At 35.7% G+C, this 21,854-nt stretch overlaps 1 protein-coding gene across 1 annotated transcript; it reads left to right on the top strand.

Moving 5' to 3' along the window:
- The first annotated feature begins 10,736 nt into the window (after nt 1-10,736).
- On the top strand, nt 10,737-15,191 carry LOC145060107 (uncharacterized). The gene is made up of 3 exons (XM_079007831.1): nt 10,737-11,510; nt 14,093-14,632; nt 15,093-15,191. The coding sequence occupies exons 1-3, from the start codon at nt 10,737-10,739 to the stop codon at nt 15,189-15,191; spliced, it is 1,413 nt and encodes a 470-aa protein (XP_078863957.1).
- The last annotated feature ends 6,663 nt before the right edge of the window (nt 15,192-21,854 follow it).

Raw genomic sequence — 21,854 nt, 5'->3', positions numbered from 1 at the left:
TAAAAAGAAGACTAATTAAATATATGGGTTGATTGTGTCAATCATCCATAACTTATATAGTGGGCCAAGGCACCATGGATTATCAAGTTGGGTTAAACCCATAAGAGGCTCCCTGGATGCTCCATGGGAGTTACATAACCCATGGTTCATGGAAATGAAAGTTCATGACAATTAAGGTTTACATGGTGTAACCCTAATTGTAACATACTATATAAAGAAGCTATTATTCACCATTTTCGGCCACTAGAGTGAATCAAAGAGGGCTAGCCGAAAATCCAAGTGTTCTTATTCTCTTAGAGTTTATTCCACGTGTACTTGGTGTTGTGTGAAGCATTTGAGGCATCACACTTGAGGTGATAGGCTCACAAGGTTTCAAAGGAATCCAAGCTACAAAGAGGTATGTAATTCTTAATAACTATTAGAATAAAAGATCCCCATGTATGATAGATAGGATTATGAACCTTGGAAAATCATTTTGCATGTATCTTAGTCAAAGATAGATCCAAGGTTTCTAGGGTTGCATGTACACCATAGGAGTGTTATAATGCTCAAAACCCAACAATACTAACATCATAAACATGCTAATTACATACTAACATATCATAAACAGACAGATGAGTGTTGCATGGGTTCTGTATACCCCTTCAATATCTTTCGATCGGTAACTGCCATCGGTATCGTTCAACCGGTAACTGCCATCGGTATCTTTCAATCGGTATCCACCATCGGTATCTTTCAACCGGTAACCGGGGACTATTTCACCCCCTACCAGTATCATACAATAACAGGATATAATCATACAGTTAGGCATATCTTGGGTACTGACCTGCCCTTCAGTCCTAACAACCGAGTCAGGGAAAAACTATTCCCTACTACTACCACTAACACACATAGCACATCCCATAAGCATATCACATAAGCATATCACATAAGCATATCTCATAAGCATATCACATAAGCATATCTCATGAGCATATCACATAAACATACCAAGATAATTATTACAAAGACAATTATCTACCAACTACCCCTGTTGGTGGGTCGGCATTATGGCCTTAGACCCACCCCTACTGGAAGGTAACTCACATCACACTGCTGAAGTCCCGTAGACACAATCCCACACTGCTGAAGTCCCGTAGACTCAACCCCACACTGCTGAAGTCCCGCAGACTCAACCCTCGTTGCTGGATAATAGATTCCCGAACCGTCAGCACCAAATAACACCCAATTAATAATTGGGTCTCAGCACATAATCATAAACACATACATGGATAATTATTACATTACCCCAAGGTTGGCTTTATTCAAGCCCAAGGCCCAATCCATAGGCCCAAAGTCAACTAGGAATCAAAGCCCAACATATGGCCCAATTTTCCAAATTGGGCCCAAGCCTTTACATGGTCCTATATTAAGGCCCAACAACATATAGTTATTGAGGTCTAAACTTTGGCCCATCTATGGCCCAATTTTCCAAATTGGGACCAACTCCTCATATGGGCCTTACCTCATAGCCCATAAACTATTCTAATCCAATTGCTTGACTTTGGATGGCCCATTAATAAACCAATTGTCAAGGCCCAAAAATAAACCCAAGTGAAGTTAGGGTTTCACATAAAATGCCGATTAGGGTTAAGTTTCCTACTTAACCCATTAAGGACTTAATCCATTAATTCCAATATTTCTTAGATTAATTTATGCCAATTATTATCATTTAATATTTCAAGTTATTAAATAATTCTCGTGTGTGTCCCAAACAATTCCCACAATTAAGGTTTTATGCCCTTATGGTTTCCAACCCAATACTAGCTCATTAGTCTATTGGTTGGGCTTTTAGGTCACTTTGGGCCTTATTGGGCCCATTAGGGTCTCTTTGGGTCAATTAGCATCCATTAGATCCATTAGGGTTTCCTAAAGCCCATTGATAAGATGTTTAGGCCTTTATATCCATTAAGCCTCATCGGGCCCATTAGGGTTTCAAGCACCCTAAACGAATCAAACTCAATGAGGCAAGCACACCGCCACCCGACACGGTGGCTGGTGGCGGCAACCACCTCCCTAAGGTGGTGGTTTTCAGTTTTTCTTTCATTATTCCGATTTGTTACAATTACAATGCCCATCCGATTAACACATGCACAACCTAATCTAATTACAAACACACACACACACACGAAAGCACACCCACCCACGGTGGTACACAGCGGCAGCCACCACCTCGTGGTGGTGGCAATGGGAGTCTTCCTCGATTACCCGACTTTACATCCCATAAACACGACCATTGCTCGGAATGGGAAACCAACCACCTATTTGGTGGCGTATGGCAGCGGTAATGGTGATTTTATGTCGGCATCCACCACCTCACAGTGGTGGCGTTGATTTTTGTGGGTTCCCAGTCAAACAACCACACATACACGAATCTTGAAGCAGAAACACACCCACACGAACTCATGACCACCTCCCATGGCGGCTGGCGGGGACGAGATATGGCAGTGACATCGAAAAGTAGAAGGAATGGTGACGGCGACGCAAACCACGACGACAACAGCAGTGGCACATCGGAGAGAAGTCGCCTGTTTGCATCCTCGTCGGCAACTGTAGCAACAACGGATCTGGTAACGGCTTGGACGTCGGCTATCGCTCGGAGATTTAACAGATAGGAGAACGAGGGGGAGTCAGGTGGTAGCGCTTCACGTATGGCGGTCCTTTCTCGACGTCCGATGACATTTCAATGGCGAAGAGGAAGGCAAGCGGCGGCTGGAGTTCTCACATGGCGATGGCAGCGACCGGAGGTGAAGAAGGTTAGTGGCGGACGGTAGGAGACATAAGGGTGGAGTGACGGCTGATATTTCTTTAGGGTTAGGGTCTGAAGCGGGAAGGGTGACGGGTTATATACCCCGACCCCCAAACTTTCTTCCATAATACCGAATCTAGCCCCTCCATTTAGAAATCATCTCAAAATAAATCCCATATTTACCTTTTAAACCCTGACCTCGAAAATCCCTTTCAAATCAAATCCCATAAATTACTGAACATCCCCCATCTTCTAAAATCTTTACAATTCAGCTCCCTATGTTACCCCTTTAGCCCCCAATATCTTAATTATGATATATTCATCCCTTTAAGCTCTTTTCCTTTCAAATTAAATCCAAATAATTACCACGGAGCCCCTGTCTTCATAAATATTTACAACGGAGTCCAGAATTCACACTTTTAACTCCCAACTTCTAAAATTATGACAATTAGCACTTCGATACCATCCTTTAGTATATAATTATTTATTTTAGGGCTACTATTCGTTCTTTAATTTATTCATTTATCTAATAAATAAACGGGGTGTTACAGCCTCACATGTATAAATTTTAAAGCTTTTATATTTATAATTATAGACCTATTCGACGAGTTGGTTGCCTCATTTCGTCGTGTAGAGACCGATCAGGTCGCGTGGTTTGTGGAACCTACTCGACGAGTTGGTAGACCCCAACTCGACGAGTAGAGGTTGTGCATAAAAACCCTAAATTTTAGGGTTTGCACCCTATTTAAAGGACCTTAAGTCCTTTCCCCCAGGCACCCATGCGACTTTTCACGTCCAGAAGCAAACCCTAATAGATCTAACCCTATTTTGGGTGTGTGTGTGAGGCTAAAAGTGTGTGTTTGGTGCATTTCTTGAAGAAGCTTGAAGATTTAGAGGTTTGGAACGAGAAGAAGCATGTAGATCCAGTATGTACATCGTGTTGGCATCGAGTTGAAGGTAAAAAGTCTTTACATTGGCTTTCCATTACTTAGATCTCTTCTTATGTTAGTATATGGGAATTTTTGGTGCAAAAGGGGGTCATTCTCGGGTTTGAGATTTCCAAGAGAACGTGGTCTCAGATCTGGACTCCTCTAGGCCCTCATGAACATAAATTTCTCGACTTTATCTAGTCCTAACGCTTTTCCATGTCCTAAACCTCTTCCTAAGGCTAGTTTTGAGTTTTTTAGCTTATTGAAGCCTTGCATGCACATAAATTTAGCAACTTTATGTGATAACTACACCCTAGGAGCCTAGATCTATAGTTTGGAGCCTTGGTTTCGCTTAAAAGCGTCTGAATGAGAAAATGATTGAAGGAACCTGACGAGTTGCATATCCAACTCGACGAGTTGGATGAGGGTTTCCCGTTTTTGGATTCTGCATGAACTCGGCGGGCTAACGAGATGACTCGACGAGTTGGCTAGGATTTTTCTCGATATTCTGGATAATGCATGGAATCGATGAGTTACTTGGTAACTCAGCGAGTTCACTGGGGTTTTCGTGACTTTCTGAGTTCTGATGGAACTCAACGAGTCTATAAGCTGCACTCGACGAGTTGGGTCAACACGGACTGTTGACCTTGACCGTTGACTTTTGGATTTGACCAAGGGTTGACCAGTTTGACTTCTGAGGGTATTTTGGTAATTTGGGAATTTATGGAATTTGATCAATGGTGGTTATAGGTGATGGTGTTTAGAGCCATGTTTCAGGAGTTTGATATCTCATTTCCAATCGACATTATACGGTGAGTTCTTCTCACTATATCAACAAGGTCGAAGGCACCAATGTCGGCCCTTATTGGATTGTTATCCTTGTTATTTCATGATGATATGCTTAGTGACTTATTAGGTCGGTATCCTGGTATATAGGATGATGCTATGTTAGTGACCTGTTAGGTTGGTATCCTGGTATTTAGGATGATTTTATGATTAGTGATCTGTTAGATCGGTTTATCTGAGTTGGATTTTTAGGTTGGTGACATGGTACTACTGAAGGTATCACCCTGTAAGGGTGTGATTCGCTTAAGAAAAAGGGGGGAGTTGGATCCCTGATGCATTGGACCCTTTAGGGTTATTACCTGGGTTGACAAGGTGGCATATAGACCGAACCCCCCGAACGAGCTCAGTCAGATTCACAACACTTTTCACATCACGCAATTGTAGAAGTGCATACTAGATGAGGAGGCGGTGGTGTCATTAGATGACATTCATGTCGATAAGCGCCTGAATTATGTAGAGAGGCCATTGGCCATTCTGGAGAGGAAAGTGAAGGTTCTACGGAACAAGGAGGTATCTTTGGTAAAGGTACAATAGGAGCATCGAATGGGATCTGAGTAGACTTAGGAGCCGGAGGCTGATATGCGGGAGCATTACCCAGATCAGTTTGCTACAACAGACTTCGAGGACGAAGTGTAGTCCATGTGGGGGAGAATTGTAACGCTCCGACTTCCAGGTATATATTTTAAAGCTTTTATATTCATAATTATAGACGTACTCGACGAGTTAGCTGCCCCAACTCGTCGTGTAGAGACCAATTAGGCCGCATGGTTTGTGGAACCTACTCGACGAGTTGGAGGACCCCAACTCGAAGAGTAGAGGTTGTGCATGAAAACCCTAAATTTTAGGGTTTGCACCTTATTTAAAGGACCTTAAGTCCTTTCCCCCAGCCACCCTTAACACTTTTTCATGTCCAGAAGCAAACCCTAATCGATCTAACCCTATTTTGAGTGTCTGTGAGGCGAAAAGTGTGTGTTTGGTGTATTTCTTGAAGAGGCTTGGAACGAAAAGAAGCTTGTAGATCTAGTATCTACATCGTGTTGGCATCTAGTTGAAGGTAAAAAGTCTTTACCTTGGCTTTCTATTTCTTAGATCTCTTCTTATGTTAGTATATGAGCATTTTTTGTGCAAAAGGGGTCATTCTCGGGTTTGAGCTTGTCATGAGAACGTGGTCTCAGATCTGGACTCCTCTAGGTCCTCATGAACATAACGTTCTCGACTTTATCTAGCCCTAGCCCTTTTCCATGTCCTAAACCTCTTCCTAAGGCTAGTTTTGAGTGTTTTATCTTCTTGAAGCCTTGCATGGATGTAAAGTTAGCAACTTTATGTGATAACGACACCCTAGGAGCCTAGATCTATAGTTTAGAGCCTTGGTTTTGCTTAAAAGCGTCTGAATGAGAAAAAGTGTGAAGGAACTCGACGAGTTGGATGAGGGTTTCCCACTTTCTAGATTCAGCATGAACTCAGCGAGTTAATGAAATGACTCAACGAGTTGGTTGGGGTTTTTCTTGATAATCTGGATAATGCATGGACTCGACGGGTTACTTGATAACTTGGCGAGTTGACTGGGGTTTTCGCCACTTTCTGAGTTCTGATGGAACTCGACGAGTCTGTAAGCTACACTCGACGAGTTAGGTCATCATGGACTGTTGACCTTGACCATTGACTTTGTCTTTGACCAAGGGTTGACTGGTTTGACTTCCGAGGGTATTTTGGTAATTTGGGAAGTTATTGAATTATGAGGTGACCTGTTAGGTCGGTATCCTGGTATATAGGATGATGTTATGTATGTATGTATGTATGTATGTATGTATGTATGTATGTATGTATGTATGTATGTATGTATGTATTGATTGTTTGTTTAGGGTAGGTTGGGGCAGATCTACTTTGTAATGAAGGCCAACATACCCAGGGCGGCCCGGATAGACTACAGGCCCAATGGAGCATATCAGTCAGGCCGAATGCCTGGAGAACGATCTAGACAGGCAGAAGGCCCGGTAGGGCGGACCAGACATGCTGAAGGTTCTTAGAGTGGGCCAGATAGACTGAAGGCCCGATGATGGCGGTCCAGTCATACTATAGACTCTATATGCATGTTGTTTGTTATGATATGGTTGTGGTATGTATGGCGTTGATATTTTGGGGGACTCACTAAGCTTCGACCTTACAGTTTTCACTTTTGATTCAGGTACTTCAGATGATCGTGGGAAGGCGAAGGTGTGATCGTGCACCTCTTCGCATTTTGATGATTTAATTTATGGGATACTCTAATATGAAACTATTTTGAAAACATTTTGTAATAAATAATGGTTTTTGAATGCTTGAAAAAGTTTTAAGTTTTTATGAATTTTATGGATGTTACATTACGATTTTTCGTTCTCTTCCATAAAAATCCGTTTTGATACATATATATATATATATATATATATATATATCTTTACTATCTTATAAAAGAAATCTAACTATTTCTAAAAATAGATTGATTATAATAATAATATTTTTTTTAAGACGTCCAAATGATGAAGCTGATAGTACAAGTAACCATTAATAAAATAACATTAAATTTTAACCACGTTATGAATTCAAATATTTATCATCAAATCTCCTTATATTTCTCAGCAATTTGATATGGTTCCCTCAAATCCCGGATTCATTCAAATTTTGAACCCTTTTAGATATCCTTAAATTTAGCATGTTGATTCAAATATCCCTCCAATCGCATATACCTCTTTGTTCCCTGCTCTGTTATAAAGCCCACCGTCTAGGAACAAAAAATGACTTCGTCTCCCATCTTCCACTATCCCCAACCACCGATTCTATGACACCGCTTTCTGACGTCTTTCCTTTCAAAAACGACTTCACCACAGGAACCCTAAATTACTTTTGGAAGCTCACCCTCTTCTCATTCTCTATCTTTTTTCTCTCAACTGGCATTTAGAGTTTTGATTTGTCATATGTGACGCCGTCCACCGCGGCCATGACAGTTTTTGATCGTTTTTACACCGTCGCTTCCAGTCAAACCCAACCATTCCCAAATGTCGGCCTGATCGATACACACTTTTTTCGTTTTCATGGTTATGCCTTCAACCACCCAGCACCATGGTTTCCAACATATTCAGGTATATTTCTAGAGTATACATTTATGTACAATATTTATTGCAATTTTGAAATATTTTAAATAGATACTTAGTTTTTGACCGACTTCGATTTTTTAAACATCGAGGTTCAATTTTGTGGAAAGATCTATGTTTGATCTTTTTCATTTTCATGTTTACTGTATCATTTTCCGAATTGAGGATGTTATTACGAAGCTCAAAATCTAGAAGAAAAAAAATTAGCAATGGGTGACTGGTGAAAGTACAATCCTTCATTTGATCCTAATTACCTGTCTATATTTTTCTTTTTAATCTAGATGACTCTAGGTGGAGTCCATGCTTTTCACGAATAATTACATTTTGGAACTACCTTTTAGTTTAGTTGTTTTTGGTTCATAAGTCTTCAACCATTTTCAAATTTGTTGTTTTTATTTTATTTTTAGCTCTAATTTGTTTCTTTTAGTGTGATCCAGGTTCAATTCTTTTCCAGGTTTAGAATTCCATTTTTTTTTCTATCATTTTTGTTTTTTGATTCTTGAAATGAAGAAGAACAATCAAGATCTGTAAATATGTTGTTTAAGACTTTCATTTGATTTGATGACATTCATATTAAAAATAAGGAAGATAATCATTGCCAAAAGGAAAGTGTTCACTAAAATAAATATATTTGACGTCTGCGGAAAGAAAGCTAATCATCTATTGAAACTAATCGACGATAGTGAAAAAAAACTAGCCGTCATATCCAAATTTATAGCATAAAAGTCAAAAGTTAGTAATAAAATAATAAAGAAGACAAAATTTAAGTTTTTTTTACTAATATTGTTTCTGCTAGAACCACAAAAGTATTAGTGAAGCCTAACGAAAATTTAAAAGGTGATGAAGTTTATACATCAAATGTGGTGTATAAAGAAGTGTTGCACGATTAATAATATATAATTAGTCATGTGTTATTACAAATTTTCATATTTTGTGTATTCTTATAATTCTTTATTTTTGTTTGAATGACTTAAATATTTCATATTTTATGTCGTCTTGACCAATTTTTTTTATCGGTTATTTGATGTATCATTTAACAAATAACACCATAGTTTGATTATTTTGTCTTCGACATGTACTTTCTTTTGTAACATAACATTTTTGTAGAGGAAACATATCACCGAAAGAATTTACACGCTCCGCCACTTTGCGCGGGTACATTCCTAGTATATATATATATATATATATATATATATATATATATATATATATATATATATAATTTCGAAAAAAAACTCATTTGTTTTGTTGTTTTTTTTGGCAATATTTAATTTTATTTTATCCAAGAAAACTAATTATATCAAAAATCTTAATTTTTTTGTCCTTTTTTAATAAACATCAACAGCGATTAAAATAAACTCGATCATATGTAAATATTATAACTTCAGCATTCAAAATGTGAACCTGACTTACTGTCTTAACACTGTGATCATTCATAATTTTGTGAAATTTACATATGAATCAAAATATATTTCCGTATAATTTCATTATATTTTAACGTTTTCATTTTCGTAAATTAGTTTTGTAAAACCAACAAATATATTTATTCTCATTGTGAATCTGAATTTTATATAATTTAGTTTTCAGAAATCACAATGTGAATCTGACTTACTATTATTCACACTGTGAATCTAAGAAAATTCACAATATGATTCTGAATTGAAATTTCAAATTTGCTTTTTCTAATATGTGAATGTATGTTTAAAGAGTATCTAAAAATATGAATTTTGATATATTTATTAATTTTTTTGATAACAAATTAAAGAAAAAACAAAGAAAATGAAGTGACTTTTTTTGAAAAAAATAATAATTTATTTCTTATATATTAATATAGATCTCTATGAAGGAAGACAACAAATTATGAACAACGGTATATTCAATTTTTTTTTCTGATAAAAACATATTCTAAAAAAATTCAACTAAAAAGGGAATCAAGTTTTGTTATAATCCAGTGCATGTGCGTCTATTCTAAAAGTCAAATCTTTCATTTTGCCGTTGATTGTTTAATATATATATATATATATATATATATATATATATATATATATCCGGTAAGAAATTTTTTTGGTAAGAAGGTAAGAAATTTTTTTTCGGCTTATTTTTTTTGGCAAACAAAATAAATGAATCACTAGATGAATCAATAATAACATGATTCACCAAGAAAAATCCCGAAAAACTTTTCGATGATTCATTTTTACGATGATTTTGTTGATATTCACTAAAACTATCATAAAAGTGAATTTTTTTTCTTGATTTACCTAAAAATGATTCATGAAGGTGTTTTTTTCGGAATTTTTTCTTGTCAATCATCTTACTTTTGAATTATCTAATGATTCATTTCATTTTTTTGCTAAGAAATTATGTATATAAAAAATTTCTTACCTTCCTACCAAAATTTTCTTTCTTATTTGATCTTGACTATATATATATATATATATATATATATATATATATATATATATATATATATATATATATATATATCCGATGCTTTACATTGTTTATTTGGTTTCTAGATATATATATATATATATATATATATATATATATATATATATATATTAATTAGTTGTTGCTTTGATATTAGATCATTTTTGGAGTTTATTTGTGCTGAGGTAGAGATAATTACAAAAATGATATGACATATTTTAATTCATCAGCAGTGCAGTCCTATCAAAAGACATGCTTCAATGATCCTTTTTCATTTCATTACATGCCGATCTTACATTACATGATTAACAAAAACATGACCCAGCTATGGATTCCCATGAGATCGATGATGATTGCTAGATCAGTTCTATATATGGTGCATAAAACATGCTACTTTTGGATTCGACCACAATTGATTCATGCGATTGTTGCAATGGTTTCTATTTTGATCATGGCAACTACTACACTCAAAAGCCAAGCCTTTAAACTTGTTAAAACAAAATACGTAGCATGAAATCTACTCTTTAGATATTTAAAGGTATATCGCGTGATTCGAGTCTTCAAAAGCTCCGATCTTAAGTTCAATTTTTCATCAGTCTCACCCTACCATTAGCGATGGTGTCTTCTATCTACATCCCCTCATCAACAACGATTTGGAAAGCGCTTGCAGTTTGTGCGTCTCTTCTCATCTCCATTGTCATTTTCTTGTTCTCAAACCAACCTACCTCTCTCCGGTCTAACTTCTTTCATGTCACAACTCGCCAATCCTCAGTGCCACAGGACACCACTAATGTTTCCCACCTTGTTTTCGGACTTCTAGGATCTGTCAAGACATGGCACTATCGAAAACCTTTCATCGAGTCATGGTGGCGCCCAAACATTACCCGTGGCTACGTCTACCTTGATAGGGCCCCCACAGACGATCTGTTACCATGGGTCGGAAATTATCCTCCTTTTCGTATTTCTGATGATAACACAAAGTTATTGGAAGAATCAAAGCATGTTTCAGCACTCATGGTGCGGATGGTGCATGCAGTGATCGAGGTTTTTAGGGAAGAGAGGGAAGGTGTACGATGGTATATCATGGGAGATGATGATTCGATCTTTTTTGTTGATAATTTGGTGGATGAATTGTCAAAATATGATCATACTAAATACATATACATTGGTGCTCATTCAGAATGCGTATTGTCAAATCAGTTTTTCTCATATGATATGGGATTTGGTGGAGCGGGACTTATAATGAGTTATCCCTTGGTTAAGATGGTGCAAAAAAATATTGAAGATTGTTTTAAGAGATATCCATATTTACGTAGCGCTGATCTAATTTTGATGATTTGTGTCAATGATTTTGGCGTTTCGTTGACTGTTCATCAAGGTCTTCATCAGGTATAGTCATCAAACTCTTCTAGCTTCTATCAATTTATGGATTTATTGAATATAGAAATACGGAATTTAATCAATTTATCAAAAAATGAAATGCAAAAAGTTATCAGAAAAACAAGAAAAAGAAATGCTTGATAGTAATAGTTAAATTAGATTAGCGTAAGCTAGCGTCCAAATTTAATAGATATTGGCATGCTTATGTTATTCATAGTTATATTTAATCATGCTTTTGTTAAGAGAAAGATAAAAAGTAGATAATTATGTTAAAAAGCTACAGGTCATATGATTTCAATCATTTACTGTTTAATTATCATGTGAGTAGTAACCAGGCTATTATCATGTGACTATATAATAACCATGGTAGCCATTATTAAGTTTATTGTGTGTTATTACAGATTATATATGTATATATGTATGTATACATATGTTTGTTGGGTAGTTAAAGTAAATATTTTATTCAAAGATCTACCGATATGTTTCCGTTTCAATTTTAGATTTTGAGAACTACTTTGAAAAGATGGACTCAAGTTTAAATCTTGTATAAATTAATTTGATTTATTTGGACACTAGGTGTGAAACCCGTGTATTAAGGGTGAGCATGGTGCGGTTCGGTGCGGTTATTAGCCAAAACCTCACCACTAACCGCAAATGTGGTTAATCCATTTTCAAAACCGCATGGTGCGGTTATTTTTGCGGTGCGGTTAGGCGGTTATATTTGCGGTGCGGTTTTGTTTTTTCTTCGTTTGCGTTTATTAACCGCATGGATTCGGTGCGGTTATTTTGTGTGGTTTTTAACCACAGTTTAGATCTCAAATAGTTTTAAGAGTTCAAACATATTACTTGTAATAAAAAAAAACCATAAAGTATAAGACAATTAACTATTTAATTTAAACCACAAACAACTAATATCTTCAAAACGTCAAATCAATAATAATTAACAATAAATATCTTAAAATTTTCTAATTTCATCCTTTTTCAAAGTTAAACATAAGAAAAAACCAACACTTTTGTCTTCTACTATTTTATCCGTCTTTCATTCCTGAAACTTGTCTTCTTTTTAATATTTAATAAACTAATAATTGATAAAAAAAAAATTGTATATAATATATGCGGTGCGGTGCGGTTTTTGGAAACAAATAATCGCACCGCACCGCAAATTTGCGGTTTTTGAAAAACAGAAAACCTCACCATTGGTTTTTATTGCGGTTGCGGTTTTTCGGTTGCGGTTTATGCTATTTTTGCGGTTAATTTTAGTTGCGGTGCGGTTTTTGCTCACCGGTACCGTGTATTACACGGGTTGATTTAAAAAAAATTAAATATTAAAGTATAAACGTAAAATATATTTTAATATACAACTTTAAAATAAGAAAAGAAGAAAACATATTTATTGCAATTTAATATCATATATATGATATTTAATACTTTACATATATAAGTATATGATTTTAATTTTAAAAATTGAAACAACCAAAAATTGACAAGTGGATAATATTTATATCAGAAATACCACAAAATGACAAATATCAAAACTCATTAAACATTGACATGTGGCAAACAAAACCTTATTATATGAGTTAATTTAAAAAAAAATTAAATATAAAATCAAAATAATTGAGAACTCTGAATTTATAAAAAAAATAATAATTTATTATAATAAAAATATTTTTTTATATTTTAAATTTAAACAAATAATTTAAATAAAGAAAAGAAACTAATAAACTTTAATTTTGAGAATTTTGAAATTAAAAGTTATGTTTATGAGTGAAATTAATATCCATTTATTATTATATTTATTGCAATTATTACATTAAAATATTATATATAATTTAATAAAAAAAAACTCATAAAATAACACGTGAACAAAAAAGTTAAGTTAAAATAACTATAAATTGACATTTAGCAAATTGAATAAAAATATGACAATTGACAAAGAAAACCTTTATTTATTAGAGACTACTACCATAACAAAAAATGGACGATGTTATAAGTATTGTAATTAGATCTTTCAATATTGCAAATGATTAACCTTCCTTAACAAATATAAAAATTTTTGCGATTTGTCACACTCTCATTAATTTGGCCACATGTCATTTTCTGGTTATTCTCAATTAAAATTTTCACACATGACATTTTTTGGTTGTTTCATTTTTATTAAATGTATTAATAGCAAGAAATGTAATAATAAAGTCATTTCAATTTCATTAATTGACTTTCTTTTAATTTAAAAATTGTTAAATTAAAGTCCATTAATTTTTTTTGTTTATTTATCTAAATTATTTGTATAAATTTAAAAAAGAAAAAACACTTTAATTTTAGCAATTCAATTTTTTCTATTTTTCTTATAAATTCAACTTCTCAAATGTTTATAATTTTATATATAAATTTTTTAAGTAAACATATATAATACATGGATCTTACACCTAATAGATAATAAATAATTACAGATTTTAATAATTAAAAAACAAAGAAATTTTTTTCTATTTGTACTCAAATAGAGGTATAACTACAACTAATTAACGTAGGTTTGTTCGTACCCATTTAACAAGGATATATGTTTCTAAGAAATATAATTTTTTTTTTTACAGATGGATCTACGTGGAGATGCATCGGGTTTTTTATCTGCACATCCAAAAGCTCCATTGCTATCCCTTCATCATTTGGAACATGTAGATCCAATTTTTCGTTCCATGGATCGTTTCGAATCTCTAAAGCACCTCATGAAAGCAGCCGATGTTGATCAACCTCGTTTGCTTCAACAAACAATATGCCACAGCAGACAATTAAATTGGTCTTTTTCAATTTCATGGGGCTACTCAGTTCATATTTATGAGAATATAGCCTCTCGTAGCATCTTAAAGACTCCACTTGAGACATTCAGACCATGGGGGAATTGGAAGCCACCACTTTACATCTTCAACACAAGACCAGTACTATCATATGATCCATGTGCAACCCCTCACGTGTTTACATTTCAGTCTATAAAGAAGAACAATGGAATTGAAGTCATTACAAACTATTCTCGGATGGCTTCACGTGGGTTACCGACTTGTGGATTAGCAGGCAACAATTCGGCAGATTCTGTTTCAAGAATTGAAGTTGTTTCACCACTGAAAAAACCGACCCAAGTAAGTTTCACAATTAATATGTTTAAATAAAGGCATCTACCATGAAACAAAGTTCATTATTTTAATTTTCATTCAACTTATAACATTTTTTCAACAAACGTATTGAGCTTTCTAAAAGTTCAATGAAATATTTAATTTAAACTTAAAAAAGTGTTTTTTCTTGAACTTCCTATACAATAAATTTCAACATTAAAACTCACTTTGGTTTGAGATTAATCCGTTAAATACTAACTACATATTTCACATTATTCAACTGTTCCATTAAAAATGCATTTTATAGATGCATGGATGCTAGCTATAAGAAGTAAATAAATCATCACTATATATTAAGTTGAAGTCAAATACCAAGAGCCTAAATGTTCCAATTATATATATATATATTGATAACTAAAGTCATTCCAAATATTTTCTAATAATGTTAAAAAAAATTAATTATTTTATTTTATTTGTTGTGTAATAGAATGGGAAAACCGAATGTTGCGACGTGGTTGGAATTGATGGCTTGGAGGTTGCCAGGCTAAAATTGAGGGATTGCATGGACGATGAGTTAATCGCATGATAGATTAAATATATTTGTTAGAACTATAATCTTGCATTGGTGATTAAGTTGTTTACTTGTTTTTTTTTTTTTTTTTTTTTTTTTTTTTTTTTTTTTTTTAAAATTCCGTTTAAGGAATCTGTTATAGCCTAGATATACTTTGAAAGTATATTTATATTTTGTAGTATGATCTACTAAAGAAATATGCACTCTATATTTAGGTTATCTTAAAGTAATTAGATTGACTCAAAGAAAAGACAGATGTTTGACATGTGCTTCAAACTAGCAAAAATGACAACGCTGTACCGGGGGTTTGAATGAACTCATAGCAAAGTGTAAGAGAGTGTGGTGTGGGATAGGTTGTATTTAAGGTGGTTTTTGTTATAACATTCGACTTTTGATATTTTTTATTAGGAGATTATACGTAGAATTATTTGGCCAAAAGATAACAGATAAAATTATTGTGTTTAGATAAAACAGTTAAAATTACATATGCTAAATCATTCTAGAAACACATGACAAGGTGTCACTTTTTTCATATAAAAAACAAAGAAATCAGCCCACGTGAAGCTGGTTACCACCCCAACAAACCGTCTGTGCAAATCTGCTTCACCTTTCTGAAAAATAGGCTCGCCAGAAAACCAAGTCAGAGAAAACTACCCAACGGACCGGAGAAGTGTTAGTTACATTGGAGCTTGTAGATCCGGACCTTGTTTATCTTGATGTATCTTCTAGAGGTATAAAATCTGAATATTGATGATGGATTTGTTAGATCTAGTTAGTTTTTGATGTTATGAACTTTTGGTCATTTTAGTGCATAAAGTTTAGATCTTTGAAAGTTTGTGACCTTGTTATGGATAAATTTGGAAATTTTATCCATCTAAACATCATTGTAATTCAGATCTGAAGGTTGGAAACTTGGTCTTAATGGATTAGGTTGAAAAAGATGCATTTTTGGTCCCTTTGACACCTAAGGGCTAGATCTTGGTGGTTTGGACCATTATATGTAACACCCATAGATCCGGGCTAGTCAATTTAATGCAATAAGTGTCGAAAACAACTTTTCGGCAAAAGGTTATTTAGAATAAATAATCTTAACCAAGTTGTAGTGTATGTTACAAGGTTTTTGTACATATAAAGAACGCCAAAATCCGAGTTATAACGAAGAAGTTATGGTCCGCCGAAGTTTTACGGCAAAACCGGCACGGTACCGGGAGACGTAAATAGTGAATTTACGATGGAGGAATTTTTAGCCTTAGTGATCTAAACGAAAGTCGTAGAATATGTTAAACCGAGAAAATCCATAAAAAGAACGTCCAAATCAGACTTTGTATGAAGAAGTTATGATTTTTCTAAGATTCGGCTTAGCAGTGTACAACCTGAAACTCGAATTTTAGTTCGAGCGGTTTTTGGCTTATGCGACCTAAATGAGAGTTGAAGATCTCATTAATAGGAACTCAACGGTAAAAAGATGGACGAAAACGGAGTTCGTATGAAGGAGTTACGAATTCTTCACGGTCATTTAACAGTCTAAACGCCACATACTGTTAAATTTGAGATCAGTCGAGAATTAGCCAACAGAGTCTAAATGAAAGTTGTAGATCTTGTTTTTACCTACGCATGGAAAAAAAGAACATCCAAAACGGAGTTCGTATGCGAGAGTTATGATTTTTCTAAGTTTGAAGGCTGATACGCAATAGGGGATGACGTGGCACCACCAGAATTAGACACGTGGCACCACCAGAAGGTTGCCACATGCACCAACTCGGCGAGTAGGTCCTCCTACTTGGCGAGTCCATCAGTCAGCACCCCTATAAATAGAGGTGCCATGCATTCACTTCTCTTCACACCTCCCAAACTCACTTTCTCTTTCTAGTTTCTCTCTCTAGCCTCCCTATACCCCCTAAAAGCCTAGGTAACCCCCCTAGCACCCGAAGGAAGCCCCGAGGCTCCCAAAGCCCCAAGAAAAGAGCCTTCCGGCTCGGGAACGCTGCTCCGGCGATGCCCGGTTTTCGAGAAAACTCGCTGTAAATGAGTTGTGCCTATCCTATCTTTAGTATAGCTTATGTTACAATATAGTAATGTTATTAGGACCTTATAAGGAGTGTTTGGGCTATTATTATGGGTTATATAAGTATTTTTTAACGCTTATATAATAATAATAATAGCTAGACTATTAAATTAGTATCGTCAAACGTTAGACTAAACTCTAGTGGTAATGATACTAGGTTTCGTTAAGGGATAATTGTTTTAAGAGTAACGAAGTGCTGTCCGAGTGCCGACTCACCACCTTACCAGGTGAGTGCATAGTTACTTTCAGCTTACACATAGATATGAAGTATTTTATATAAATTACGTGCTATGTGTGCATATTATCTGTAAACTTGCTATCTATGTTGGATGAATGATTTTATACACGTTTTAAATGATTTAAACTGTATATGTATTTTTTATCTACAAAATGTGTTGGGTAAAACATGGGTAGATGAAATAGTTTCTGTGTGACAAAAATAAAATGATGAAGAGGTGATATAGACCATGAGGTGAGGGTGAGAGGTGAACCATGAGAGAAGCCTTTTACCCAAGTGATGGCCCCGTCATCCAGCAGAGTATGGATGACAACCACAAACTATTCTGGACAGTCCAGTGGACACTAGCAGGCTCGCAACCTCTAGGTGTTTTGAACTGTGTATTCACTAGGTGTACTCTAAAAACCCATTGACATGTATTGCGAGTGGACTCTCGAAAACGATACTGTCAATAAAACCCTGGCAGATGCGCCTAAAGGACTCTACCGGCAGAAGCGCCTAATAGAGAACCTCATAACCCCGGCAGATGCGCCTAAAGGACTATACCGGCAGATGCGCCTCGTAGAGAATGTCACAATTTTGGCAGTTGCGCCTAAGTGACATAACTAGCAGTTGTGCTTGACAGATGTGTCATTAACAACGATGGAATCCGTACCTATTCCTTAGGATAGTCCTTAGGAATGAATGAACGAGAAATAGCTGATTCTTAGGGTAGATCCTTAAGAATAAAGAAGATAATGAGGATGGGTAATGGGGTTTAATTGTTTGATTGTTTAAACATAATAATTATATTATTGTGGGTTGAAAACCCTATGTACTCACCAAGTTTCCCAACCTGACCCACTCAGTTTATTTATATCACAGGTGTCGATATGAAGTCACATTACACTGAGAGATTAAAGAGATGTAGATCACTAGTGTAAATAAAAGTAAGTTATGTTTATGCTTATGTTTCTGTATTGACGATGACATCCCAAACGTTTTGAAATGAATAAAATATGTTCCTTCCAAAATGTTTTAATAACGTATTTATCATGTTTTTCTGGGAACAAATTCTGCAACATTTTATGAAAAGAAGTACTCTGATTTTTACAAAGCATAAACAAAAATTGGTCTTTTCTGGCCGTGAAAATGGGGATGTCACATTATAATGGATAAAGTTGGAAACTTTATCCGTTATGGAGCTATTAGGATCCACAAATATATGATCTTGATCCTTCTATTCCTTCCATGAAAGTGTCATGATGTTGTAATGAATTAATAAGTTATGGTTTTGGCTTTTAGACCTTTTCTAGACATGGAAAGTCATAAAGTTGGAAACTTTATGACTTAGAATGATGTTGTGGGACTAGATCTGAATGTTGTATGAAAGGAATTAAGAGATTAAGAACTTAATGGACAAATGTCATTTTGCCGAGTACGTTGGGCGTACATTCGAGTGCGTTGCGCGTACTCATATGGGGTCCCGTTTCTGGACGCTGAGTACGCCATGCATACGAGCTGAGTACTCTGGGCGTACTCTGTTTGAAGTTGACTTGTTGACCTTGACTTCGGTTGACCGTTGACTTTTTACCAAGTTTGACCTTAGGTCAAACTTGAAGGTTTTTGGTTATTAATTAAGATTTTATCTGGTTCTAGTATTAGTGGATTCGCGGGTTCGAGCATTGTAGAAAAAGGATCGTATCGTAGTGTTTCAGGGTTCTTTGATTTAAGTAAGTTTTCTTCCGGTGCTCATGAGTCGAAGACACCAATGCCGACTTACTAAACTATATATGTAGGATGCTAGCTGTCTTTGTGACTCTTGCATGTTTCTATGAGCCTTTATGGTAGAATAGTTGTATCTATGATGACCAGATGGGTCTAGCAGTTATTATGGTGTTATTCTATTTATATGTGATTGAGACTGTTAATAGTCTGTAGGGTTGTTGATAACCCACCGGGCGTGCTGTTAGCCCAGTGAAACTACTGATAGCCTCTAGGGTTGCTGATAACACACCGGGCATGCTGTTTGCCCACTAGGACTGCTGATAGTCCCCAGGGTTGCTGATAACCCATAGTTGTTTATTTGTGTTGTGCTGTGTGTGGTATTATAGGGAACTCACTAAGCTTTGTGCTTACAATTTGTACTTTATAACTTTTAATGCTACTCTGATAAATGTTCTAAGATCTTACATTTGTGATTTAAATAAATACTTAAAGTTTTAATCGAAAAATTTGGATTGAAATTTGGGGCATTACAAGTTCATATTAGAGCCTTGGTTTGAAGGATTCAGGAATACTCTCGTGTGTGCTTGAACTTAAACTGAGGATTTGGTAAAATTTTCTAAGAAAGTATTTAAAAAAAAAATAAGAAAATGGATGTGATGCATGCAATCAGCTGAGCTCAAGTAAGTATTTCCCAAAATACCCATGCATATTATATGATTGATGTTTGATGTGAGTCTATGAGAATTGCATGTAGATTAGGGCTAAGGGTCTGCTCAGTGTTGCATGGTAGGATGCCTGATTAGGAGAGATGCATTTATGCCTTTGTGTGAGCTAGCAGTGATGCATGCTAGTGATTAGAGATCTTCAAGGGCTTTTGAGGTAGGATTGCCTGTTTATGTGATGCTTTTAGTGCTAGATGCCTGGATGCAACTTGCTTTGTGCTTTGTAGGACTCATATTGATGTAAGTTAGCTATCACAGGAATATGTTAAGTTACATGCAGTGAGGGTTAAATAATCTTAAAGTGGTTGACTTGGCCTTATTGCATAACTCTCATTTGAGTCTAGCCATTATAAGGTTGAGTCTTTTAGTCGGAGGATTATCTAAGCTTTGTTGCATGTAATTGTATTCGTAAAGTAGTTAACTGACATTAGTAGAGGTCCTTCAACAACCGATGACATGGTGAGGTGGTAATCCTAGGAGAGTCCAGGAAGCGCTTTAGTGTGAGTGATGCGCTATTTAGCATATTTTAGAGGGTATCATTATGAGGAAGTGACTTAGAGGATTCAGGATGATTCTGAGAAAAGTACAGATAGGTGTGGAAGGTAGTATTGGGCTCGTATTACTGGAAAGACATGATCCGTACTCGAATAAAGGAAAGTCCCAAAAATTATAAGGAGTTGGTTGAGGGTAGGAACATGGTTTGGCACCATGAATCTGTTGTATCATTTTAGGTATTATCAGCTTTTCGGGTATGACAGTCCGAGAAGAAGACGGGTCGAGTGATTGTTTGGGCCTTAGTGGCCATGTCAGTTAGAGTTGAATGGTTCAAACCTAGATGATTAGTTAATTTCAAGATCTTGGGTGCCTTGCTTGAGGAAGTGGCAATCAGAGTCGCGAGACTCAAGAATGGAACAATTGGAATGAACGGCTTGAGGATTGCAACCTTGATGTTGAGTGGCCAACAGATGGATTATGATGTTATTTTCTATGACAAGGATTGTGTTTTTCTAGTTTCCTATGGTGGGGAAAGTAAGGACCGACAAATGATTGCAGGGTTCAGAGGACGACTCAGTGGGGGAAACCGAATGGTTGCGGTATCCGCAACGAATGTGGAAATGCACGATAGTATGCTTGTGGTTTGATCGCCTCGAGAAAAGTTCATGAGTGGAAAGAGAGTCATTTTTGTGGGAATTGTATAAGATGTGGACCAGGGGTATGCCTTCCTTGAGTTTAGATAGAGTGTGTTCTGGCAGCTTGTTCTAGGTGATTAGGAGAAATGAATCGGGTATGATAACTTTCGTTGTCTATGCTATATCTCGACTGTGAGGATGATGCCTCATGTTTTATGATTGTGCCTTGCGATAAAGTGAAGTTCGGGGATTCACAGCCAAAGTGTGTGATAATCCAGTTGTTCTTAGATGAAGAATGGGTACTATGAATGGGCTATTAGAGTTATTGCTTGTGCATTTTCCTGATATTCTTGATGATAGAGGTGGTTATGACTGGGATGTTTCTGAGGTATCCATCTGAGATTCAGAATATCTTTGAGTTGATGGGTCTTTATCTTGGAAATTATCTTGCATTGTGTTATACATTCCAAGATTCAAGGATGGTATGTATCTAACTGAGTTAATTTTATGGGGTTTGTTTGCAACGTCAGTTGGTGATAGTTCGAACCCATTGTCAGGGAGAACTGGGCAGGCTATTTGACAGATCATCAATCTGTTTGAGTTTGCAATTTCAGAAGAATGGATTATAGGATTTGCGGTTTGGACATGCGAGGCATTGGTTCAAGATGTGGTCAAGACAAGGTGTAAATCAAGTTAACCTTTGTTGTATGAGCTCAGGAATGCACGAGTTGTTTTTGCAACAGGAAGTTGTTTGTCAAGGAGCTCATTGTAGTCAGTGGTTCTTTCAGGTTCACTGATGTTTAGGTCATCGGCCAT

Source organism: Lactuca serriola, chromosome 6 (genome assembly GCF_051521515.1).
Source record: "Lactuca serriola cultivar US96UC23 chromosome 6, Lser_US96UC23_V15, whole genome shotgun sequence".
In the NCBI taxonomy this organism is placed as follows: Eukaryota; Viridiplantae; Streptophyta; class Magnoliopsida; order Asterales; family Asteraceae; genus Lactuca; species Lactuca serriola.
This window is presented reverse-complemented; position numbering and strand designations above follow the sequence as displayed.

Bases quoted from the DNA above. Each gene is read 5' to 3' on its own strand.
- LOC145060107 (XM_079007831.1), top strand. From the start codon at position 10,737: ATGGTGTCTTCTATCTACATCCCCTCATCAACAACGATTTGGAAAGCG. The intron at 11,511-14,092 runs GTATAGTCATCA...TTTTTTTTACAG, and splicing joins TTCATCAAGGTCTTCATCAG to ATGGATCTACGTGGAGATGC. The intron at 14,633-15,092 runs GTAAGTTTCACA...GTTGTGTAATAG, and splicing joins CACTGAAAAAACCGACCCAA to AATGGGAAAACCGAATGTTG.